Here is a 27,609-nt window from a genome sequence, read left to right on the forward strand (position 1 = left end):
GTTTTGATTTTTTTTAACTATAGTTCCACAAAATTATAAGCCATAGACATGCTTCTACTTTTAGAAACAATCAAAACTCAAGTATGTTTTTTAAATACGGACCAGGTAGTTCTCCACACACAGGTACCTGTGCCCCACTCTAATGGGTATTTTTCTCTTTGTATTCTCATGTATGTTTCATGGAGGTACTTGATGACACAGACACTTAGGGGTGTATTTGGGGAAAAAAAAATACAGAGCCATCTATCCTGTGAAACTGCATGTACATGTGCTCTGTGCGAATGGAGGCAAAAACTAATGTTATAAGCAAATGTTTTTTTCCAGGTTAGATGTAATAGCAGGAAAATACCAATATGGCTACTAGATGGAGCTGAGGAGCCTAGAAAATAAGTATTTTCGCTTCTACTGCTCTCTTTGAACTACAAGCACCCCACTCTTAATCTCCATTACACAGAGGGGCATTGCTTTTTGTAGTCCACAGAAGATAGCTGAGAAAGCTGATATTATTGTTTGAAATGTCAGTTAATTCTACAGGTAGTTAGTTATAAGAACAAACAATTTGTGACAGGATCCACAGGTATTTTTCTGTACTTGCAGAAAATGTACTTAGCCTTAAAAGAGACAAAGAATGCTGCCTACACATCTATCTGGTGTGCTGCAAAATATGTATTTTTGGTCTTGGGTTTAGATATACCGTAACACCTTGTCTGCAGACTCATTTGTCCTTTTTCTGCTGGCACAATAGCTGTTTAAAATATGACAATTCATAGTCGTGGTTAATATTCATACAACTGTGAGATGAGAATGTATATAGTTTATTTTCCTTAAGCAATTTACTCATTGATATTGGATGGCTAATTCATATACTGACATCTTGTGGTCATTCTGGTTATTGCATATATATTTTTTCTGTGTTCCCTCCTATCTATGATGTATTTCCCCTTTCTTTATGAAACCAGTGATTTAGTGTCATGGCCGACAGTAACATGACCACAAGTTAATCTGCATTGCATGCTTGGAAACATTACTATCTCCGAACTTCAAATACCTTCTTTTTATTCATCTGATGTATCCTGTTGTCTGCTGTAACTAACCTGCTGCAAGCAATAAAGCACCTTAGTGGAAGAAAAGGTATTTGGTGAGTTCAGCTAGCTGATAAGGATTGTCCGCAGTGATTATATCTGCTTATACAGGCCAGACATAGATGTCTCAGCAAGGGATACATCGCTAATACAACAATTGGAATCAGAATACTTTTCCTGAATCATTTGAACTTAAGACCTTCTAACTGAAAGATACTAGTACCTGAATCTAATGTATTCCTTTAAAGTTTTTCAGCAGTCTGTGCGCAAAATACTTTTAAGAAAAACCCAGCAAGGCAAAAACAGAGACTCCGTTGTAGGTGTCAGTGTAAATACACAATATTCAGCTTAATACTTTTCTATACAACCAGTGTCAAGGGACATCATACAATGCTCTTGATTTTTTTCTCCATTTCTGCTATTATGATAACCTTAAAGGTTACTTTGTGTTAGTTAGGATACAGAACATTTTTAGTATCATTGAGTAATTTTATTCTCATCATATTTACCTTTTTGAAGAGAACAAATCTGATGACATTTGATCAGTGGGTCATATACAATATCTGAATTGAGATTTTTGTTTCCATAGCAATGTGGCGTGTAATAAAATGTCATTTGTAAAGAATGTTTAAAGAAAAGAAATGTCTTTCGCTTTTAAGAAGCCTTGGCGTCTGAAACAAAAGCAGATTCCTTCCCTTGCTACAGCTGCCTGTTCTTATCAACCTGGAACTGATGCTCCGTCTCATTCCCACCAAAGTCTTCCACAATTACTAGTGTTGCGAATGGATTACTCAGTGTGAAGCTGTAGTGCACATTGCTTGCAGTTGTGAATACTTTTACCTTTCGGATGCTAAATGCAATTATGCAAATTTGAATCACAACCAATGAGTACAAAGAGACTGTCCTATGCCAAAGTTAAAGTATTTTTTTATTTTTCTACAGTTATGTTGCGAACTTCAAAGTACTCGGCGTGGAAGAACTGTTTCACTTTGTTTAGTAGATTTATATAGTATAGTTTAAAGAAGAATTCCGGGCAACATTTTTCTTACCCCTGGCAGTGGGGTTACACTGCAAGGGTTAAGTGCTCGTTTTGGTCTAGGAACAAAATTACCAAGCTGGTTGGCTCTTAGACCAGTCCTTCCAGTCTCGCTCCCCCTCCGCTCCAGCAGTCTGAGGATCCTTAGATACACAGCGTATAGTACACAAGAATGCCAATTCCTGAAAGAACAGACCTTGTAAAATAACATGGCGGCAGTTGCAAATTTTTACATCGCATGATATTAGCGCAACTCTTTATCAAACCCAAGAGTTCAGTAAAAATGACACTGAAGTTAAGTTTAGCGCATGAAAACACAATACAATACCCATTTTTTTGTGAAATATTAAAGATGAGGTTCTGCAGAGTCAATAAATGCCCAACATGCCAGGATTAAAAATTGCACGAACCTACGAATCAACGACAAAATATGGTACCCCAAATTGTCCATAGACAATGCTTTAACCCCTTCATGACTGAGGCCTTTTATCCATTTTTTGCACCCATGTTATATTCCACATTTTAGGCCCGAAAATTACTTAAAACTCCCAAACATTACATATTTGCTGAATGCCAAGACCCTATAGAATAAAATTGTGGTAGTTGCAAATTTTTATGTAGCGCAATATTAGCGCAACTCCTTATTAAACCTCAAAATTTAGTGACAAATTTCATTGAATGCCCCAGAACACAATAAAATACCAATTTTTTTATGAATATAAAAGATGAGGTTACAACAAGTAAAACGATACCCAACATGCCCAGTTTACAAATTGCATGCATCCGTGAAACGGCGAATAACTCCAGTACCCCAAAAAGTCCATAGAAGACGCTTTAAAAGCCCCCACAGGTCATCAATTTAGAGATACTCCAAAATACTGGCCCTAGAATTATTGCTCTCACTCAGGCGTGCGCGGCGATACCCAACATGTGTAGCGTGTTTGTCGTTTTCGTATGTAGGCGCACCCGGCGCGTGTTTACATGGCGACGCGCGGGGGCGGGGACTTCATTTTTTTTTATTATTAGATTTATTTTATTTTAATTTAAAAAACTGTTTTTTTGTTGTTTTTTTTACTTTAGTTTGACTGCTATCACATAGGGGGGCTTACAAGCCCCCCATGTGATAGCAGATGGTGGTGACAGGTACTCTTTAAGGTGATGCTGGATGTCCAAAATACCCCCAGTGTCACCTTTACACTAGAAATAAGCTATTCTTTCGCGGATGTGCGCCGTAGGATAGATTCGTTTTTCATAAACAAGAAACTCTCTAGTATCCTTTTGGATACCCAAAAGAATTTCCAAAAAATCTGGACCCCTTGGATAGCTTATGCACACACTGAGCTTCCGTTGGAGAGTCTCACATACTTCTAGGACTACCGGAGTCCCTGGTGCACTTCCCCTTCCTACCCCCTTCCCCCTTCGTTGTGTGTCCCTACTGTCCCCTGTTCCCCCCTATTCTTAATAACTTCTGTTATATCACAGTTTAGCGATGCTTTCGGCTCTGGAGCACAGGGACGGTAGCCCGGACGGGTTCCCTTGTGGTCCAGGGTTCGACTTTGGAGTAACAGCTCCTTGAGATGACTTATTTACCTGATATAAATAACTACCTAGCTTCCCTGCGAGGAGGCACTTTGCGTATCAAAGAACGAGCTCACCACACAATGTCAGGACTCTGCTTCTTGACTGTATATTATTTCTGTCAGCTTGACTTGAAATGTTGTTATCTCGGCCACACTATGTAAAACCAATAAAATACTTTGGAATTGAAATAAGCTATTGAAGTGCAGATCACACTTTAATAGCTTATAACTGGGCTGCAGGAGCCCAGAACTGACAGTCCAGGGACCGGAAGTGATGCAAATGGCTTTAAAAGTTTAAACAGAGTCCCGGGAATCTGTTTAAACAGCCCCGACACTGTACGTCGTCAGTCACGAAGGGGTTAAAACCTCGTACAGGTCATCAGTTTAGAGTTAGGCGTGAAACTTTGTTTTTGCACGTATGTGTACCTGACACGTGTTTACATTAGTATGCACGCATTTGCAAGGACTTTGGGGGGATTTTTACATTTCTTTTATTTAACTTTTTTTAAACATTTTGTTTTCCAACTGTACTTCATTGCTGTCAAGGGTTGGCAATTGTGGTCAATAGCAAACAAAATACACTGAGTGTCCATATTATTATGACCACCTGACGTTTGTAGGCAAATTAGCTATAATTTCGCGCTGAAGTTGCTAGAGGGCCAGACCATTATAAATAGGGAAGCAGGTTGTTTACCACGACAGTAGAAGTGATTTTCTTCTTAAGATATGGATAAACAACGCGATTTAACAGCCTTTGAACCAGGGGTGATTGTTGGCGCTCAAGCCATGGAGCGAGTATCAGCAAAACAGCAGAATTCGTTAAATGTTCAAGAGCAGCAATCCAACAGCACCTGTGTGAAGATGTTTAATAAAAGTTATTCAGCATTGCATTACTTGAGTGGACATCAGCTTTGTGGGCACTAGAAAAGGGTGGTTAAATACTAATGGGATAGCTGAAGACCAAATCCCCTAGACAGATAGACAGTAATGATCCGGGTTATTGCAGCGGCTCCTTCGGGGGTGAGCGCTACACATGCTTAAACACTTCCAGTCCTCGTTATCTGAAACATATTACACAAACAGAGATTTCATTAAACTATTAGTATTTTAAAATGTATTTATTGATGCTTTAAATGAATGCATAACTGGACAAACGTGAGGTTTTTAATTTATGCAAGTGTATGTAAAGCCAAAACATTTCTTCGTTTTAGATAGAGCCGGGGAAGCTTTAAACCCCAGTTGGGTTTTTTGCTGTCAGTGTCATACTAGGGAAATGTCCCTTCACTTCCTTTCCGGGAGATGCAACAGGAAAGAAGAGGAAATTTCCCAATGGAAATAGAATTCCCATCCTAGGGAATTGTCAAAGTAACTGTTCCAACCAAAGGTTTTTCCTGCACGTCTTGTTCTTGTGACAACTAAAATCTTGGATTTCCACTTACAACTTGATAAACACCTTAAAAAACATTTGGATTTCCTAACAGTGTCTGTCTCAGTGACAATCGGCACCAGGACAAATGGAGGGCTGAATTTCTCTATAATAACCAGATGTGGGCTCTAACCCTTACCACTCCACTTCCAAAACTAAAACATTGCCTGTACATACAATGAGTTGCCAGATTATTATGGCCACCCCATCAGTACTTTGTTGGGCCACGAGATGACTCCACGAGATGACTTCGTTGGGCCGCCTCGTGACTCCACGAGATGTTGAAAGGTGATGCGAGGAATCCGACACTGCACTGTTGCCCTTGTGTTGTCTTGTACCAGTCTTGCCACTCTCTGTTCTGCCCTAACATTGACTAGTCGCTGACGGCCACAGTTCGCACGCTCAGACCCAGATTTTCAGCTGACAGTCCAGTCTTTAAACACTTTAACAACGGCTGCTCTTGAACATTTAAGGAATTCTGCTGTTTTGCTGATACTCGCTCCATGGCTTGAGCGCCAACAATCATCCGACGTTCAAAGGCTGTTAAATCGCGTTGTTTACCCATATCTTCAAAAAAAAATAACTTCTACTGTCGTGGTAAACAACCTGCTTCCCTATTTATAATGATCTGGCCCTCTAGCAACTTCAGCGTGAAAAAATAGCTAATTATAGCTAATTTGCCTCCAAACGTCAGGTGGTCATAATAATCTGGCCACTCAGTGTACACTTCAAGTATTATATGTATTTTGGCCATTCTGAAACAAGTGCTGTTTTCCTATCAATATCCTTCTTTTTGTGAAGGAACAGAGAACATTAGACAAGAAGCTTCCAGGTACATAATTCAGACCTTGAATTTATACAGTACTGCGCCGTGCCCAAGTGGTGAGCTTACCTAATATCTCTCTTTTCAGTCTTGCATCTGTTTACTGGCTGCAGCTGCCAACCCCTTGTGGAACAGACAGTAACAAGGATTGATCGTGGTTTGCACAATGAGACCGAGATACTTAAGTTCCAGTGTAACTGGATAATGTCTTTAGACAAAGGGAATCGTTTATTTCCAGCAGCTCCCAGCCAAAATCTAAGACTGACGACAGAAAAGCTAAATGGGCTCGCTCTCACTTGTGTTTGTTAAAAGAGCTTTGACTAGTGCAAAATATTTACCAAACATGAATTCTTCTTAAAGTGCTATTCATCGTCTTTTGCAAAAATAATTAGCACAAGTGCACTTTCCAGAAAATGTACAACAATGACCGCAATTAAATGAGACATTTCAGCCAAACTGACTTGTCATGTAACAGACCCTATACATTTCTCTAAGTGTCTTGGCAAGGACCACAGGCAGAACAATAAATTCATAATACAGTAAACTCCCCATTATCCGGCATTCAAGCAACCAGCAGTCTCAAGCAACCGGCCAAAAAAAAAATCGAGGACATAATACGTCCTCATTAAATTTTTTTGCCGTTGGCTTAATGCACACTAAACAATCGACAGTTGCTTAGTGCACACTAAAAAAAATTTGTTAGCAACTAAATTTCTTTAGCTGCTAACAAAATTCTTTGTTTACATCTTGTTGCTGGCCAGAGGCTAGATTCCACGGTTGGCAGCAGAATGTAAACAATGGGGAGCAATAGCCAGGCTGCTATTGGCCATTTTAAATTGTAATAGCCAATGGCAGTCTGACTATTGTACCCGGCCACTAAGCAGAGGTGCGGACCTGAGAGAGAACTTACTATTAACTCTCAAGCAACCAGAAAACGGACCGGACCTGAGAGAGAACTTACTAATAACTCTCAAACAACCAGAAACTACAGTTATCCAGCATCTACTGATTCTTGTGGGTGGCCGATAACTGGGAGTTTACTGTATTATTCAAAGAAGAACTCCAGACAAAAATATTCTTAACCCTTGAGGTGGGACTACATTTAAAGAATGACACTAACGTTATAGTAAAAAAAGACTGAGAAGGGGGAGCTTTAGTTAGTAAAAGCAAGATGGCAATAGAAATGAGGAAAATGGTAACTAGTATTGACACATGCAGGGTGCTTCCTGTAAATCCTGTTCATTATATCAAAATGGAGATTGACACCATTTTATCTAAAGCTTTATCATGTAACACTATTTAGCAGACCTGAATAAGATATTGGTAAAAGGGGGTCTTCTGAAAATGTAATGGCTCCTTCAAACAAACCCATATCCACCATTAACTCCCGTATGGGACCATTGTGTACTTAGATTTGGTTCCCCAACTATTATCTGGAAAAAATGGAAGATGTATGATAGATGCTTCTCATTCCTTGAACTAATCTTTGCCACCTGTTGTTTGGAGGAGGATACATTTTTGGTTATGTGTTATGTGAGTATTGTATACCAATATTCTTCATGAAGAGACTAGACATGTAAGCAGGCCAAACATTAATCTGTTTTGTTTTGGATTTTTTGTTATTTTGGGATTCAAGATTAAGGTCCGAAAGTCAAGTCGTCTCGGGGTTCAGATTCGGACTAATCTGAAATTTTCGTTAATTTCGGATGCGTTACACAATTGACAAACTAATTAACGTTGCAGCAAAGTGACAGAAAAAAAAAGTGACATTTTTCTTTTTAACTTTTAACAGTCTAAAAAAAAACGTGACCCCCTTTCCCATTTCATACCAGACTCTTCAGGTCTGGTAGGAAATTTTGGAGGGACCCCAAGACCAAAAAACGAAAGAAAATGCGTGGGGTCCCCCCTAAAATCCTTTACCAGACACTTTACCAGATCCAAGCATCAGCCTGGCAGAGCAGGAAAGGGGGGGGGGGACGCGTACCAGGCCACATGCGCCTCGACATGGGGAGGGGGCATGGCCAGGGGGGCCTGAAAAAGTACAACCCAACCAACAGCCAGGGGAGGCAGGAAAGGGGGGGGGGGCACGCGTACCAGGCCACATGCGCCTCGACATGGGGAGGGTGCATTGCCAGGGGGGCCTGAAAAAGTACCTTGTCCCCATGTCGATGAGAACAAGGGTCAGGGTTGTGGGGCACTGTGGGCAGGGGGCTTATATGAATCTCATAAAACAGTAGAAAGGCATCATGGCACACTCACAAACCAGCATGTAAAACAACTTGTCTCACCACTAGGGATAATAACAGAGGTTTGGATACACGTCTTCTGCAGAGGATGTGAAAGCCGTACTGCTGCGCCAAGGCACCTCTTATAGTGCGGTCCTAACTCTAAACTATGAGAGTCTCCATCTTGGAGCACATGGGGGCAGAAGATTTAAAATTGGGTGCAGGTTTGTCAGGAGAACGCCCAGCCTCCTTAAAAGCACAGAAACACACAAGGGATCCCGCACATCCCAATGGCAGCTGAGAAACCCCATGCGTCGCTGCACCAAATCGGTCAAGCAAAACAAATCTGAAATTTTCGTTAATTTCGGATGCGTTAGACAATTGACAAACTAATTAACGTTGCAGCAAAGTGACAGAAAAAAAAGTGACATTTTTCTTTTTAACTTTTAACAGTCTAAAAAAAACGTGACAAGGGTCAGGGTTGTGGGGCACTGTGGGCAGGGGGGCTTATATGAATTTCATACACCACACTGTAAAACCAGTCCTTTATTGGAAAAAAAAAAAAAACACAAAAATTGTTTTTGACAAATTTTTAATTAAAAAAAAAAAAATCCATTGATGTAATACACAGGTAAATCACATCATCCAGTGATGTAGATCCATGATATGATGGACGACGACTACCGACTTGCCAAAAGGAAAAAAAAAAACCTGACGTCCGTCAACCCGTCCAATCCTAATAAGCACCACCACAAAATAACAGATCTGAGACAAATGTAAACAAATGGGTGGAATGAGTCATGACTTTACGGGACTTGTTCCGCCCATTTGTTGTTGTTGTTGTTTTCGAATGCTATTTGGACTCTGAAGTCCCGAATAGCATTCGGCAGAAGATTTACTATCATTGAGTCCAAATTAATCATGATGGACATGGATCTACATCGCTGGAGGACCTTTAGGTCTGGTATGAATTGGCTTTTTTTTTTATTGTTTCTGCGGACAGTCAAAAGTTAAAAAGAAAAATGTCACTTGAATGTCTCTTTGCTGCAATGAAAAAATGTTCGTAATTATCTAATGCATCTGAAATTAAAAAAAATTGGGGACTCACGCTTTTTTTTTCATATAGTTTAACATAAATTAATTTAGAATGACATTCAGAAAAAAATTTGGATGCATCCAAAATTTTTGTTGTCGAAAAGTTCAGATACATTCGGAGTCGTAATTTTTTTTCATTCAGAAATTCGGATGCATCTAAATGTCCTAATTTCCACATACCGTATGTGTCTGAATTTCAATTTGGAATAAAGCGAATTGCACATGTCTAGAAGAAACTTTAGCTTGATTCATAGGAGGTTGACAACTTGAGTAGTTCATATTTGGATTAGACTTTGTTGAATTTTCTCTTTTTTAGAGTTTTCCTATGTGGTCCTTTTGCAGCACCAGATATCCTGAATTTGGCAAATGTTTTCAAAGCACAAATAAGAACAAATTTCATATTTTTCCTTTGTAATGCTCAGCACAGAGATTTTGTCACAGATTATTGTAATTACAGTGATGATTTAGTACTGTGTAGGAAAGATACCTTGGTGGCTTTTGCGAACAGCTGACTAGTTTGTATAATCGCAATTAAATTAACGGCTTTGACAATTTCTAAATTTTTTGGGATACAAAAGTTTTATTTGAAAATGGATGTACTGCTGCCGATATGCTTTGAAATCCCCTTGATAAGAATAATACCTTCCTGGGTAGTAATAATCATCTTAGACCTCTAACTGCGAAGCGCCTAAAATGCTAGCATGGAAGAGAAAGAAATGTCTGCAGGGATTAATTTGAGATTTTTTAAGGTCAGAATAAAATCATTTTTTAAACCAACCATTTCCTTTGCCAAGACTTAAAGGGGTTCTAAACCCTCCGTTTTTTTTTTGCTTATATCTACTGCTAGCATGCAGTAGATATAGGCAAGAAGTGTAAAAAAAAAAACAAAAACGCTTAAAATCATTTAAAACTTACCTCGTTATCGCCGCTCGTTCCCGCGCCGAGAATCAGGAACTGCTCGTACGGCCGGAAAGGATCTTGGGGCGGGCGCATGCGCAGTTCCAATTCTCGGCCGGGAGACGAGCAGAGACGCAAGGTAAGTCTATGGACGCGTGCACCCGCCTGCAGACACACCGCTGGATCGGAGAGACAGAGCAGTCAGCGCTGGATCGCAGTGACGTCACACCGCTGGAGGGACAGATGAAAACATGGGGAAAGAAGAGGAAAATCGGAAAAAGAGACATCATTTAAGGTAAGTGCTGACATTTACATTGGGGGGAGGGGAAAATTTTTTTGCCTTTAATGTCACTTTAAAGAAACTGCTGCCAAATATTAAATACTCAGCATATAAACAGATTACCTGTGTATCATTGATTAACAAAAAATCAGCTTATTTCTCTCCCAGGAGGCCTGGGTGTTTCCCCACTTTATGATGCAGTCTTGCCACTTGCACAGTATAAAAAAGATAAAACTTAACAACATACATCAGAGTCGAGGTTTACTTTGAGAAAGGATATTCTGATGACTAGGGATGAGCTTCGGGTTTGGGTTAAACATTAGTTTGACCCAAACTCAAGTCATTCACAGTTTGTGAAAACGGCAAACTAATGCAGGCATTGATCGCTGTTGCATCCAATTACTAGTCATACCCATACTGGCCTTTGAACTGTGGTCAGGTGGCTTGGAAGGGCCAATGATAAGGATGTTCTTATGTGTCAGCCCCCTCTGCAGTGGCGTAACAATCGCCATAGCCAATGGGGCCCGGGCACAGGGGTGCCCGGCCAGGGCCGCCTGGGTCGCTATGGCATGTGGGGGTGCTGGCTGTCACAGAAACAGCTCAGCAGCGGCCACAGCGCATTTCCCCTCAGCTGTGTCAGTGGAGCTGTGTCAGTGACAGCCAGCCGCTGCGGCAGATGAGGGTGGTGTTCAGAATGGAGGAGGCGGGGCCCTCCTCCTCTTGCATCACTGGCCAGCGACCTAAGAGCAGGTGGGGCCAGTGATGTAAGAGAAGGCGGGCCCGTCGATAGAGGAGGCAGGGCCCGGGGACCACAGAGGCGCTGACAGGTAAGAGATCTCAGACCCTGCAGAGCCCACCATAGAGAGTCTGGAGGGTCACTCTCCGCTGGGGCTCTGCAAGTGGCATAACTAGCAATCACGGGCCCCATAAACATTTTTGCTATGGGGCCCTGTGATTTCTAGTTACGCCCCTGCCCCTCTGTATTAAAGTCAGGGTTCCCAGAAGCCTTTGTTCAGGGAATATAGGAGGAGACATGGAGTAGTTAAGGGAAGGTCACAGGCTGTTAGCAGGGAGAGCTAGGTGATGCTGCTGATTGCTGAAAATGCCTATATTTATATTTAGTTACAGATACACTTACTGTGTGTTGGCAGATTAGGGAGCGATCATAGTGTTTGTGGAAGAGTCTGGTGCCGTTACTCAATGTAATATTTACATTGAGTCACAGGCACACTGTGTGTTAAACAATCCCATGGCAGATCAGGAATAGTATACTTAGGGGTATCTTCATGAAGCAGCCGAAGGATCTAGCCGTAGCTTCGGCTGATCCTTCAGTTAGCTTCGGCCCCAGGACCCCTTCAGTTCAGTAGAACCAAAGGGCTGCTGTATGGGCTATTCCCCATAGCCCGTACAGCTCCCGAAGTTGGCCGAGCGGCTCAGCCGAGCCGAAGGCGTATGCCTCGGCTCGACTGAGCCGCACTGAAAGCCGAAGCTGGCCGAATGGCCGGCCGACAGCCTGCTTCTGACAGCTGGGCGGAGCCAGCTATCATCTCACGGCTGGCTCCGGCCATTTGCAGAGAGATCAGCGTTCCTGGTTACCAGCTAACCAGAGACACTGATCTCCAGACAGCAAACTCTCCCGGGCGCTCCAGGAGTCTCCCGCTCCCGGCCGCCCAGGAGAGAAACACTTTTTCCAAGTAAGGTTTACTCTGCTCGATCGAGCAGAGTAAAACTTTCCGGTTTTTCTTTCTGACATGGAGCTGTTGGCTGCGGTCAGAATAAAAAAAAAAAAATAATTCACCCTGGGAATGCATTGCCACTAGCAAACTAGCTATTGCACCTGCCCACTGCTGCTGTCAATCAGCAGAGGGGACTTGCAGTTCTCCATCAGGTCCCCTCTAGTGATTGACAGCAGCAGAGGGCGGGTGCAATAGTTAGTTTGATATTGTCTATTGCAAAATGAAATAGCCAATAGGAATCTAGCTATGCATTCCTATGGCGAAAATTATTATTTAATTTTTTTGACGGCAACAGAACTGTCTGGCCAATAGAAAACAGTTGGGCGGAGCTAGCTGTTACTGCTAGCTCCGCACAATCGTTTTCTATTTATTTTTTTTTTCTTTTTAAACTATTTTTTAAGCCTGCCGGAGGTTCGGCTTAGCCAATCCAAATGTTGGATCGGCTGAGTCAAACTCCTTCTGTACTTCGGGTCGGGTAAACATGCTGGGCATGTTCGGCCGACCCGAAGCCACGCGAAGCAACTCGATGTACGTCTGATGTCAGCCGATATACGGCTGACATCAGCCGTACCAGCCTGAAGTGAATAGCCGAACAGCGTTCGGCTCACTTCGCTTCAGGTTGGTCATTCACTCGGCTGCCTACGTCAGCTTAGTGAATAGACCCCTAAGCGTTTGAGAGTAGTGGAGAAGGAAAAGGGCAAAGGAGCAACACTAGAAAGGTCTTTCATTGTGCTGCCTACTGAAGTGCTCGCATACAGTACTAGTGCTAGACAATTTCCACCAAACACAAACTTGAAGTCTATATTTTGAATATTTTGGGAAAATTTGGGATGGGGAATTGATTTGAAATGTTTTTCGTGCACTTTGTTTTAACATTTTATGAAACATTAAGACAATGCATTGTCATACTGTGCAAAAAGAAGCTCAACAACTATACAATCAAACTGGTATGCCACTGGCCAATTTATTACAAAATTGGGGGCTTAACCTTTTTCCTATGGCTACAATACTCTATAGATTCTATATATCTGTTGTAGCTGCTACTCCCATTGGTCAATTCAGGTCTGTTACCACTGGAAAGAATTGCATTCCTTGCAATAGCCAGAGGTGTCAATCCCATTGTGCAAAAGTTACCTTATAACTTAAAAAAGCAGTGGATCACACATGGCTCCAAATCTTTGTTTTTTGTGGACTTTGTGCGCCAATGAGCTAAAACAAGGAATGCTGCTGGTTTTGACCTCACACGATCGCTGCCCCTACAGGCCTTAACCCTCGCAAACCTCCAGTAGCAGTACACACGACTATTGTGACTCCTCTAGATTCATTTCACAGTTCTTCCAACTCCTCTAATACAGAGACAAAGGTCAAAGATCCCAGTAAGCAGTGTCCCTTGCACCTAAAATGCAGAGCCTTCAGAGAGAAGTCCATGGAGGACCACAAAGTCTTCCTGAAGGAGAGCAACATCTGCTACAAGTGCTGCTCATCGACATCTCACCTTGCTGAAGATTGTAAGGTCAGTGTAAAATGCACATAATGTGACAGATCAGATCACAACACAGCTTTACACCCAGGGCTAGCCCCATAGACTATAGAACACACTCACAACACTAGTGAGCATGGTAAGGAGGAAAAAAAAATCACACTGCTACAACTACACCAGAGACCACTTCACAATGTACAAAGGTGGGAAAAGGAGTCATAGGTGGCAGGTCCTGCTCCAAAATCTGCCTAGTCAGAGTCTACCCAGCAGGTCAAAAAGACTTTGGCCAGCATGATTTACTCCCAAAAAACTTGTGCAGGAATAATGGAGACAGCATGGGGGAGAGCATCTGGCTACCAAGTTGAGTATTGAGTACTCGTGAAAATGCCCGGTACTGGTGCATCCCTAGTAAAGAAGTAATGGAAGCTTTTCATTCCCAAGACCACTCTAATGATCTAAGAGACTTAGATTTAGGGACAGACTCTTTACTTGTACAACACAGTCTTGGTCTACCCTGCGACTTGAAATATGATTCCTTTACATTCCAAATAGGCAGAGAGGAAGAAAAAAAAACACTTCCAGAGGTTCCTTGTCTACAACTAAAAGCCTGTATCATCCATTAAGATTTGCAGTGACTTAGAGATCTTAGTTATTAGAGACCCAACTTGTGAAACATCTGACTGGGACGCCCCACTGTCCCCTGAAAAAAAGGAACTCTTGGACAGAATGGAGAAATTCTCTTTCAGCCTTATCGGATCTCCATGTTTCACGCCCATATGCTACTACACCCTGTACAGAAGTTCAAAGCCAAAAACTTTGCATATTCTCTGATGCTTCTATCAAAGCAATAGCAGCTGTTGCCTACTTAAAAAACTGTAGATGCTACAGCACAGTGCCATGTAGGATTGGTCATGAGCAAGGCAAAACTGTCCCCACACCCTAAGCACACTATCCCTAGGCTGGAACTTTGTACTGCAATATTAGCTGTTAAACTAGCAGAACGTATCACATCAGAAATGGATCTTGATCTCAATGAGTTTTACATGGCAGCAAGGCAGTGTTAGGCTACATCTATAACGAGACTACACTACTCTACCTTTATGTTAACAACAAAGTGCTAAGGATTAGGAGATCCACCAATCCAACGCAATGGCATTACTGATCTACTGACCGTAAGCCTGTAGACCACGCAGCAAGAGCTGTCGTTGCAAGTCATCTTAAAAACACAACATGGCCTATTGCTCTCTTGTATCACACAGGACAGACTGCCCCCCAGAGTGACACATTTGAGCTGGTGGATGCAGACTCACATGCTGGGGTCTGTCCTGGAATCTACACACTTTAGAAAGTAAAGTCAGACAGTCAACTTAAATTTCACAAACACATAAGACTCTCAACCTTTGAGGTATTGCTTGCCTCACTCACATTAAAAGATAGCTTACAGAGAATCAGAAACCACAGCATGGAGACAAAGCTGTACCACTGACTAGCTGTTTCTCGTTAGATCAAATAGTAGTATCTTTTGAAACCAGGCGGGGAGTGTTCTTCCTTCAACAGGCAAAATATTTAGGCTTACTTACCTGCTGTATCAAAATTGGCCACAATATGGTGCTGAAGAAAAAGCATCTATTCACAGTAGCTTGAGGACTCATCTGCTTTAATACATTTCCCAGCATGCTTTAGGTCGTGAAGAAGGAAACCGGTGCATTTAGGGAGCCAGACTTAATTATACAGACTGAGGAAGACAATTCAATACCATCTGCAGCACGTTTGGAGGAAAAAAAACCTACATCCCTCTAAGGAAGCATCGTGATGGGACTGGACTTGTTTCTGTCTGCATTTACACGCTGTCACTATATTTACCTGTTTTACATATTGATGGACTGTTTCTACATTCTTTTACCAGTTTCACCCATCCTGTTTTGTTAATAAAGCTTGAAAATTGAATCCAGTCTGGCGTATTGCAGAATAGAATGGTTTAGCTGCATTTCAAGCTATACACAGGCCACAGGGTAACATGTAGAGGGGACTGAATGTTTGAAACCTATAGTGGGGCACCGTCTTTAAACCATACACATGAATCTGAAGATGATCCAGAACAGGAACATCTCAACTAGTATCAACAAGCCACGGTGTCATGTTCTTTCAGAACCACATGCATTTACAACAAAGATGGAAGAGCAAAGTGCCCAGTGAATTAATGAATCCATCAAGTTGTAGTTAAAAGGGAAGATGAGGTGTTGTTATATTTTAGTGAAACAATAGAGCCAGTATTGAGAGCATAATTGTGAACCTAAGGGTAGTGTTATAGTAGCATTATGGCTGTTAATATGCATTTGTCTCCTTGGCTTTCACATTCCCCTTCTGTTACTCTATAGAAGCTGAAATATGTAGAGGTGCATTGAATGGAGTTGATCCTGCAGCTCCCCAAGGTTTATTTGTTCTATAAAAAATAATTTGTATTTTGTGGAACAAGAGCTGAAATTGAAGGACGGGAATCTGGTTACGACGATCAAGTTACACTTTTTCAGTTATCTACTAGTAATGCAATGATGTTGTCGTTCTTCTTTAACTAAAGTGTGCAATGTGTTTTACAGCAACAACCAGCTGACATGTCTGTATCTAAAACGGAGAATCTGACAGCTGGATGAGACATTGGGACAAATGTGTTGTTTCCTGCTGGCTGGGAATGATGGATGTATTGTAGCATTTTCTCTACCACAGCACATTGTGATTGGAGTTCATATATTGGTACAGAAACAAAGAAAACACAAGCTGGCAGCAAAAAATAGCTGACAAAAGAAATGGGTATGTAGTAAAAAATAAGCAAAAACTGGGGAAAGAAAAAAAAAAAAGCAAATATAGCGGTTGTATGACACATATTAACATCTACATCCACTCAATGACATGTTAGAATCTGGAGGTCAAATGACCCACCAAAGTTTTAAATCTCACACACAAAAAGTCTGCACGGGACCTGCTAACTACAATTTCTTTGACCATTACAAAGATGTCTTACTCATGCTTTTGGACTTTCCATTTAAGCAATAGTTTTACATTACAGAAAATGCTGCAAGGGACAGACACAATTGGTTTGTTTATGACTGCAGAAGGAGAAGAGTGTTAGGATTTCCAGTAAGGAGATCTTCCCTCTTAAGTTTTTGAGTTCCCAGGAGCTGTAAGAAACCAGTGATCAATAACAACCCTCCAACACTCTTGTAAGCAAAGATATCAGTTTTAGGTAGGCATAATTTAATTTTGTATTTACCATTTTCATCTAACTGGAATAACCTTTATTGGAAAAATCAAAATAACTTTTCATCAGTTTATATAATGTTGCTAAATTATAGGCTTTGCTATGCAGGGGCACCCCAAGAACAAGCCCCGGGTCCCCTGCTGCTGTGTACACCCATCACAAGCTCTTGCTCCCTTGGTGGTACCTCACCGTAAAGGAGTTCATGTGAGTGCACATTCTATGTAGAAAGTCTCTGCCACAAACTGTCCTCTCGATCTGCCCCCTGCATCCATCGGCAAGGAAGTACTGTGTAACTGAATTGTAATTTGTGGTGGTGTGGTGCCCCATTCCTACACCTATTCATGCACGTTCAACCCTTGGAGGTGTGCTTTGAATTTGCTATGTAAAAGTGTGGTAGCTGCAAAAAGGACTCTCCAGAAGTCTTGAGGATGCATAAGGGGTCTGGTGACTGTATGACAAAATATTGGTTATCTGATGGCTGCACAAGTGGGTCTCTGGAGGAGTAAAGGCTCTATGGGGTTGCTGAGGTCTAGTGGCAGAATGAGGAGGTCAGTTACACGCACCGTTTCTATTTCCTTTTCCTGCACATTTATTAAAGTCTTATAGCATTCTGTAACATATAATGCTTTGGTTCTCCCAATGGATGGAAGTTAAGAAATCCGTTTATATTCATAAGTATTATGACTAGATTTATGAATTAGGTAAATATAGCAGTTCTTTTTACTGAGCCAAGGAATTGTTTATTGTTAACTACCATCGGCTGAGACCAGTACTAGCTGAAATCGGATCACAAATATAACATTTTACATTATGTGAATGCATTATACAATTATTTTAAAGAATCTTCATTTACATACCATATATATTTTAAATAAAATAAACAAACTTGGGCTTGAGTTCATAATTTCATTTTAATATAAAAATAGATTGACATTTTAATGTGTATTTTTATAGTATCTCAAATCATTGAATATATCTGAATTGATTAAACATCTTAAGACATTCTAGTTAGATAGGAAGTCCTGTAATTAGCAAGCTAGTTAAGAATGTCATTTTCTAGTATATTGATACTTATTGAGAATGTCCCATTAACAATAATTTGACTGCTATATTTCAGTATATCACTGTGAAATGTGCAATTGTCCCAAGTGAAAATCCCTGCCTGGCCAATTAAAGCTTGTGAACAATTTTCCCAACCTGTGATCTCCATTCTTTAATGGGTGGCCCACCTACAGCTGACAGCTTCTTCAGTAAGAAAGCAGGCTTCATACTTGGGACATCTGGGTTGGCCTTGTAATATTTTTCCAAAGTGTCAAACACTTTAGATAACCCAACAGAAGAGGCATAATACATGGGACCTCCTCTGTACTTAGGCCAGCCATAGCCATTGTTGTAGATGACATCAATATCCTCTGGACATGAAGCTATTCCATCTTCTAAGATGCGGAATCCTTCATTTGCAAGTGCATAGACACATCTTTGCACAATCTGTTCTGCATTTGAGGGCTGTTTTTTTACTTGATGTGTTTTTCTATATTTTTGCAGGAAATCCTTTAACCATGGGTCTGGTCTTGCATTTCTACCCCCTGGCTTTTCATACTGATACCAACCTTTACCAGTCTTCTGCCCAAATCTTCCTGATTCACACAGTAGGTCAGCAAGGGGACTGTACCTGTTGCCTTGCCTCTGCCTTGCAGGGGTACCCTGAGGAACCTTGGCACCGGTTAGCCCTTTTTCTGTTCTAGACCTCCAGCCAACATCCAAACCAGCCAGATCCATCATCCGAAAAGGACCCATGGCAAAACCAAACTCTTCCATGGCTCGGTCCACTTCTTCTGGATAGCACCCTTCTTCCAATAGGTAATTTGCTTGCTCAAGGTAAGGACCCAACATTCGATTACCAACAAATAAGGGGCAGTTACCAACCAGGACTGCTACTTTCCCTACTATTTTGCCAAGGTTCATAGCTGTGGCAATGGTAGTGAGTGAGGTTTTCTGACCTCTTACCACCTCTAAGAGTCTCATTATATTGGCAGGAGAAAAGAAATGAGTACCAATGACTTGGTTAGGTCGGTTTGTGACAGATGCAATTTCATCAATATTAAGTCCAGATGTGTTGCTGCATAAGAAAGCATCTGGTTTACAGACAGACGACAGTTTACAAAATATCTCTTTTTTCAGCTCCATATTTTCATAGACTGCTTCAATGATAAGATCGATATCTTGAAGTTCGCCAAAGTCAAGTGTGAAGTGAACAGAGCCCAATTTACTACCAGGAGCAATTCCTTGCTGTTTTAACTTTTCAGATTCACGTTCTAGAAGACTATTCACTGCCTTCTTCCCCACCTCCAACTGCTGTGCGTCTTGCTCAATGGCAATGACAGGGATCTTTGCCTTTGACAGCGATGTGACTATTCCTCTTCCCATGGTCCCCAGTCCTGATGAGAAAAAAAGAAATTAGGTGAAATACATATGGATATTGTAAGTATATAAATTATTTAATATTAAATCTGCTTTCCTGCAATCCATTGCATGTAGGCGTATGACTAAACAGCTATTTAGTATAGTATAGTATTAAACTATATACAAATAATGGTAATACATTTAAAAGCAACAAGAAATATTATTGATAAGTTTTTAGAACACCAAGCTTAGAGGTTTACACCAAGAAGGATAAAGTCAACAAGAGATAGCTTACCATACTGTATTTTCAAAACAGTATTCAAAAATACTCAAAAAAGGAGTTTGTAAAAAGGTTGTAGCCTCCTGGAGGACCACAGGTACTCTTGTCCTTTACCTTTTCCTCAGTCCCTTGTGTCATCTGGCCTGAAACTATAGCATGGTTTATTAAGTAAGCCCTTGCGCAACCAAGAACTGGAAGGCCTGCTCGCCTTAAGGGAACGGGGGCTGCTACAAGTACAGCTACAAATCACCAGCAATAATAATATATCCCCTATTACCGTGATTTTTAAAAACCCTAAAAATGGGAAAAGCAGCTGTGATTCCAAAAAATATATTATATCCACATATACAGCCAATGCTTAATAACAGACTTGTGCCACAAATAATAAAAATAATGTTGCAAGGTTTCTTGTAACCGGGTCTAATTTACCATGCACAAAAACAGCATCACAATAACCAAAATGATTGAAAAAGATTTTTTTTTAAAGGACAAAAAAAAGGACAATTAAAGCATAGAGTAATAACCAGTAGCTTCTTGTAGAAATTTAGCACAAGACTATTTCAAAAATAGTAAATTTGTGTGTCCGTCTAATTCTGTTAAATTGTCCAAGGTTTTCCTTCCTTATAGATTGTTAGCTTGGGAAGGGTCCTTTTCGTTCCCTGTATACCCTTGTTTTGTCTGGAGTCTATATTTTTTCTTGTAATATCTTGCAGCTTTACAAATATAGAATAATCATAATAATATAGCAATAACGGCCAAGGTCCCTGGTTTTCAGGATCACACTAGGTTGGGTGGCCAATATTTTATAGGTACACCCAATCTAAGGTTAATCTCTAAAGAGATATACTGGCTGAATGTCATGAAATTGGAAATGTTGAACAAAAAATGCAAAATTTTGCCTTCAGTGCAGCTTTATGCAACTTTCAGCTCCAGGAAAAACAGGGTCATCTGCAGAGATGTTTGTATTTTTTGTGGAAACCCCATAGAAAGGGTTAGTCTTTCCATTTCAGCTATCAGGGAAACACTGCTTGACTTAGTCACCTTCAATAGTTCAAACATCAAGAGCTGGTCAGAGCTCTAGAGGTATACACACACACCATTCATTTTCAGGTCAACTGCTGAAAGAGAAAGTACAAAAAAAAACCCATTAATTCTGGCAGGTAGAAGATCTAGAAAACCAGGCACAGAGGGCTTGCTACTGGTGTCACTGGAAGATATAGGAAACAGGTAGATGATTTAATTCTCAATCATCTGCCTAACTCAAATATCTGCTTGGAATCTTTAAATGGAATTTGTCAGCCATTTTGGACTAGCTATGCTAATAGACCAAAACCCCATCTATAAATGATTATAGATAGAATAGGTGAATAGCTAATAAACATGCAAAGTTCAGTTTACTGATGATAATCCTGCTCACCCTTACTCAACCAATAACCATACTATCGTTCCTATTCTATAGATAATTGCTCCCCTATCGCAAATTTTAATCTCAACCAGTTAAAATTACGGGCCCTGAACATTACGCTTCCCTCGTCTGAAATTTCCCCGCAAATATCCACCTTTGCCTTCTCCTGGGCAAGCAAAACCTAGATTATCTGGATATGAAAATCCCCTTTTCCTACAATTATCTTTATATAGCAAATGATCACCCTTTATTTGGTTTTATTCACCCAACTTTTCAATTTTCACACAACACATCCTGGTTTGGCCACATCAGTGCCACCAAAATGAATATCCTTCTCATGCTACTGTACTATTTCTGAAATCTCCCAGTTCCTAGTCCTTCTACTGCATTCTGCTTGCTTCTAAACCACATGTTGACAATATTTGGCAGGACTAGCACCTAAGAATCACACACCAAACTATGTACAAACAAACAAAAAGATGGTGGTATCAAATATATTCAAATACTTTCAGGCGGCCTACATAACTGCCAGAAAAGCAGACAGATCCCTCTTTGCAAGCTATTATGAAGAGCCGTTACAGCCACTAAGCTGTATTGCATCTCACCGTGTTGTGGAGCTGCGTGCTGGCTCAGTGTGTTACAAATTATCTCTGATGAGAATACTGTATAATGTGCCCCCCCAGTTTAAAAAATATATAGAACATTAGAAACAAAATAAAGTTTTTTTGTTTTAAAAGACAAGCATACCACATTCTAAAATTGTTCCAAACTAAAATTGTATTTCACTCCTTGTATTTTGTGACCTATAACTCCCAAAATAAACTGAAATCCCAGACATATGGTATACCCTATAAATTAGGACAAATAAACTAATTTATTATGAATTACTTTGTTCGCTACATTAATTATGTACACATTAAATATTGCCGTAACTGTGAAAAATTTGTATTTTTTTGTATTTTAAGAATTTATTAATGCATATGTCACATCAAATTAAATCCCATTTTGTCCTTTAAAAAAATGGTATATAATATGTGTAGGTACAATAAATGTTTAACCATAATAGCAATCTTCCTCAAACACATAGCAAAAATGGCAAAATTGTTTCGGTACCCAGGAACGAAAAACATTTTTTAATCTCCCCCACTTACCCCAATACACTTTTTGGCAACCCCATGTTCACAACCACCTTTAAAACACTTTGGCGATAGTGGACATCTCACCATCACATTGGAAGCGTACCCCACATTAAGAGTATTCTTATTAGTTAATGCCTTGATAACCCTCAATCCCCAAGGTCAACACCGTTCCTCTACTTGCAATTAAATTCCCTGTCATTCACATTAGCCCACTAATATATCCTAAAATGACATAATGATCTTGGAACAGAGAAATAGTTGGAAAACTGGACAACAATTTGGTTGGCAATATCCAAATGCTCCTCCAATATTGCTTCAATCAGATTCGGTACATAAGGTCATGACCGTATGGTACCTAGTCGCCACCAGGATAGCACACTTTAACTCCTCCTTATTGAAGGACACACACATACAATTGTGTTGTATTTATATCTGCCTGGAGTTCAGCTTTAATTGGGTCAATATCCAATTTGTGTTACATTTGATTGTATGTTCAGTTTCAGAAGCTCTAGACATCCCTGTAGAGCACATGATGTCCTGCTTTGTTTAGCGAAAACTGATATTTTTACCAATAAAACAAATAGGCTGCTGAGAAAATATAAAGATAGTGATTAATTGCGTTGATATACAAACTCTTTCAAAGGCCAGAAAAATACAGTGAGATCTCATTTATTGTTCGATATGAAAAATGAATATGTCTGTTATATCTGGATGCAGCCAGGCTCTAGTCAGGCTTTTTCTTTTTTTTCCCACATTCCTGACCACAAGGTCCTTTCGGAACTAGTGCGATAACAGGTAAATGTTAATTCATGCTTGCTGTGTCTGTGGCATTCACATACAATGAACCCTTAAAGATTTCAATGGGATTTGCCACAAAATCAAGGTTCTCTGAACTGTGTACCAGAAATGAACCCTCAGTGAATGGAACCTTGGCAAATTTACCCATCACTATAAAGCAGTTGTTCTTAACTGGATGGTCACGACCCAAAAGTGGGTCGCAACCCTGTGATCAGTGGGTCACCATGTGCCTTCCATTGCGCTACATGAGAGGCTCCTCAGCCTACCCCTAGCGCAATACTGTCAGTTCTCGCGCTGAGCAGCCATTCGAAACATGGTGTCACCGCTAACTCCGCCCAATTGTTTCTTTTTCCTTAAAATATTTTAAAAATGTTTACATTTTCCTATTTTTTAAAATAATTTTCAACTTTTTTTTCATTCTTTTTACTTTTTTTCTATTCTGCTCGGTACCTCGGAGGTACCGAGCAGAATAGCCGAGCCGAATTCTGCTCGGCTGCATTCGGCTATTCACTCACTGCCGTTCGGCCCCTATGAGCATAGGAGAGAACGGCAGCCAGTGAGCTGCCGATGCTTCGGCTGAGTCGAACTCCTTCTGCACTTCGGTTCAGCCGAACATGCAGAGCATGTTCAGCTGACTGAAGGCAGCCTGATGTACAGCTGAAATCAGCCGTACAAGACTGAAGTGAATAGCCGAATAACACACTTCAGCTGGGTTCTTCACTCGGCTGCCTTTGGCAGCTTTGTGAACAACCCCCTAAAGGATTTCAACTGAAGTATCATGAGCAAACCACGAAACAGGGCAACTAAATTTTAGCAAAAATGAAAGACCTCTCCTAGGCATATCTCTGATATTCATCAACAGCAGAGCAGGCAATAGATGCAAGAGGACTGATTTAAACACAGATAAATGACAGGTATTTTGCTTATTCATTAACCTACCAGCAACAATTTGAAATCTATAATAACATATAATAAAATGTGAATATTTTCCTTTTACCCCTGTCCCCATTATCCCTTTAAGCCACACAAACTGAATACATGACCCATTTTACATAGCTCCTTTTTTACTTTCAGTCTTTAGACTGTCAGGAAATAATGATCACTGCGTGTTTTAACACTCCGTATTTTAACATTCTGTTATACAGCGCAAACAGCATGTGTGAACGTAATCATACCTGAATGTGTTTTGAGTGCACGCACTTTTGGTTAAACAAAATATGCAATCAAGCTAATAAATAGACTTTAATGCTTAATGATTCCTCAAACTGTTCAGGGTAATCTTAAAAAGTGAGCACAGGTGGATTAATTCTCTGTTGAATTATTTTCACAGGCATGTCAGTGATTTTGAAAAGAACATTTTCAAGGCTCAACCGATGAAGGGAAAAACAACAGGAGTAATGTATGGAATTAAAAATAAAATCTAAAGTAAACCTGTAGGGTGTGCATACACAATAACATAAAGCAGATCTCCAGCCCCCCCCCCCCCCCCCCACCACAAAAAGCTCTGCCCACCCCCCCCCCCCCCCCCTAAAAGAAAAAGTAAAAATGAATAGCTTGTTAAAAGAAAATAATAAAACCAGCTTTTGCTGCAATATTCAGCTTCAATCCAGAGATTACTACGCTCCCCCAGTACATTTTTCTGATGACCTTAGTCTGATGGCCAGCATCATTCAACCCACTTCATCTGCGCCCAGATTATCCGGGATGGGCCCCAGCCTGGGATTGAATAGTGAAATGAAAAGCAGCACAGTGATGAGCTCATCTCTGTCACTCTGCTTTCTCTTCCTATCAGCATGCTTCTTGTTAGCACATGAACGGATTGATTCCTTATGCGGCTTATTCCTTTTACACTCCAGCCCCGCTGTACAGGCACTGCAAGAGGTCAAATTCAGGTATTTGCATTTAAAATATATGTTTCATTTTGTATTAATGTTACCAAACTGAATCAAATATGTATTTTTTTTAATATCTTCCTTGACTTCAGCTTTAAGGCTGCATTTAGATAACAGACTTTAAAGTACTGAATTAAAAATAGCTCTCCATCTTTCCAGAGTTCCCCAAAATACAAACCTCCTCGCATGGGGAGAATAGGCCCATCCCTTAGGTGCTAGGACATGTAGTGGGTGTGACTATGATTATCCAAATACCGAACCCCAGAAAGTCAGTATTTGCATAGGACATTCAGAAAGCTCCAGAAGTGCTTTGGAGACGGAGCTGAAACAGGAGGTGTGATGTGGCACCTTATGGTGCCTGCTGTGCAAACTGCTGCCAACATTTTTAGTGTATATCATAAGACAAGCTTTAAAGGAAATCTGTACAAAGGGAATATAGTGTATGCCATTGCTGACCTTCCCCTTTCTAAAAATACTAGTTACCTGGGTGTAAGGCTGATGCAGCCATCTCATTACTTTTAATGACCAAGAATAAGCACACAAATTAGGAGCTCTGCCTTCACTCTGACATTTCTGATCTGCATGCATGTTCCATTGTGTCCTGGGAGAGTTATGTACTGTGAGGTCATGATGACTTTCACTCTGCCTAGAGCTTTGTAAGAAGGTATGCAGGTTCTCTCCTACTTCACCAAATACAGTAGAATCAGTCAAACCACTAACCCCAGCTAAAATGCAGGTATATGTATCTAGGGATGTGGACGAGGAAGGTGAGAGTATCATTCAGTTGGGGTACCTTAGGCATTGGAATTTTTTGAGCCTGCTGTCATTTAAATTGGGGATGCACCGATACTAGTTACATAGTTACATAGTATTTGAGGTTGAATAAAGACATTAGTCCAACTAGTACTGGTATTAGTGCCGATACCGAGTATTTGGGCGAGTACTCGCCCAAATGCTCCCGATAACGGAACTTCCGGTCCCTCATCACCAGGGAGCATGGAGCTGGCTTACCGGCCAATCAGGAAGCTGGATGGCTTGTAATGATTGGTTGGGAAGCTGGGCATTCAGGAAGCCGGGCAGCGAGTCATTACCCCCCCCCCCCCCCTTCCAACTCGTCGAAATCCCCAACTAACTCACTTTCGGGTACTTGCAAAATAGAAGATTTCGACAAGACAGAGTTACACTGCAAAACAGGAAGACAGGAGGAGGTCTGTACAGCTGCATTTCAACAATACTAAGTAGTACACCTATTGGAGAACTCGACAAGTATTGTGGGAAGTGAGGTAGTTGGAGATCTCAACGAGTTGGAGCTTTTGATAGAACACCAGGTCACACAGCATAACGCACTCAAACATAACTCAACACCAATACACATTTAACTTATAAACTGATCACCATGTCGTCACAACCGGCTTCATGCTTCGTTGTCACCTGGTGATGAGGGAGCATAGAGCTGGCTTCCCGGCTAATCAGGAGGCCGGGCGGCGAGTCATTACACGCTGCCTGGCTTCCTCAATGGGACTTCCGGTATCGGTATAGGTGAGTACCGGGGAAAAAAAAAATGGTACTCATACTTGATACCAAAAAACTGGTATCAGTGCATCCCTAATTTTAAAAAAACAAAAAACTCTTTTACCATACAAAATAATAACTTAACTACCTAATTTGTAACCAACAGATCATAGAGTGTTTACAAAATGTAGAAAGACACCCCGGCTTCAATTCTCTATTCAGTCCATTTGGGGTTACAGTATCACATTGATGCACAATCAATCAAAATCACCCCTTCGGAGGCTAAACTGTAGCTTGAAAATACACTTTATTTTTACCCCCTAGGAAAGTTTTTTGTTGAATATGGCAAAATGTTCACCCAAAGGATGTTTTGGCAATATAATTTGAATGTTCACCTATATGGGTGCGTAATTCACATTTTCTCCTGCCAATATACAGAAGTCCACACAGACACTCAATTTGATATACTAATTTACTCACAGAAAAGTTAATGAGAGTTCCTATAAGCTGTTGCACTCATCAACATATTAAAAAATGCCCTCCTACTTTATTCAAACTGCCAGGAGTTGTCATTATGTGGCCCTTATTATGTCCTGAGGTGGGGAACTCACACATAACCAACATATTCCTAAGGCTTCTCTCCCTGCTAGCCATAAGGCTTGGATACGGATCCACAATTTTAGCAATCCCTGCTTTGCCTGTAGGATACCTTATTGTCTCTGTAAAATATTACGTAGCGCAATCCAATTTGAACCAACCATATTAACTAAACTTAGCTCCTGTTACTCCTCAGATCCTACTTGGTCACTGCAAAATTAGTAATGGTAATACACTCCTGGGTAAAATATGTGGGAACAATACTTTTATCTTGTAAAACAGTGGTCTCAAACAGTGGGTCAGGACTCAGGAATCTTTAATGTGGCTCTCAGTAACCTTTCTGCAGGTGCGGAGCTCAGTGTCTGTCTTTATGAGCATTTACTGCACACACTCCCTGTTAGCATGCCAATTCAAAGGCTACATAATTAGAGTTTAACTACTAAAAATTGAACAGCAGGTTCAGTGCTCTTTTTTTACATTTAATAGTGGCTCATTATGACCAGCTATACTTGAATATGTCTTACAATCCGACACACTGGGGTGCACTCTTATATACAATATTGTTTATCAAGGTTAGTTCGTACTTTGCTAGGCGAGAAGGGGTTTACCTAATGTGTAACTATATCCACCATTATTCCAGCAATGCAACATCCGCAAGCTCTCTCAC

At 40.7% G+C, this 27,609-nt stretch overlaps 1 protein-coding gene across 1 annotated transcript in view; it reads right to left on the reverse strand.

The window, feature by feature from the left end:
* Nucleotides 1-18,024: 18,024 nt before the first annotated feature.
* EHHADH (enoyl-CoA hydratase and 3-hydroxyacyl CoA dehydrogenase) overlaps nucleotides 18,025-27,609 on the reverse strand; it is a 35,395-nt gene continuing 25,810 nt past the window's right edge. Inside the window, exon 7 of the mRNA XM_018566881.1 lies at nucleotides 18,025-19,354. Coding sequence (XP_018422383.1) covers nucleotides 18,087-19,354 — 1,268 coding nt within the window. The 3' untranslated portion in view covers nucleotides 18,025-18,086. The remainder of the gene's footprint in view (nucleotides 19,355-27,609) is intronic.

This window comes from Nanorana parkeri, unplaced genomic scaffold (genome assembly GCF_000935625.1).
Source record: "Nanorana parkeri isolate BGI_ZX_2015 unplaced genomic scaffold, ASM93562v1 scaffold985, whole genome shotgun sequence".
Classification (NCBI taxonomy): domain Eukaryota; kingdom Metazoa; phylum Chordata; class Amphibia; order Anura; family Dicroglossidae; genus Nanorana; species Nanorana parkeri.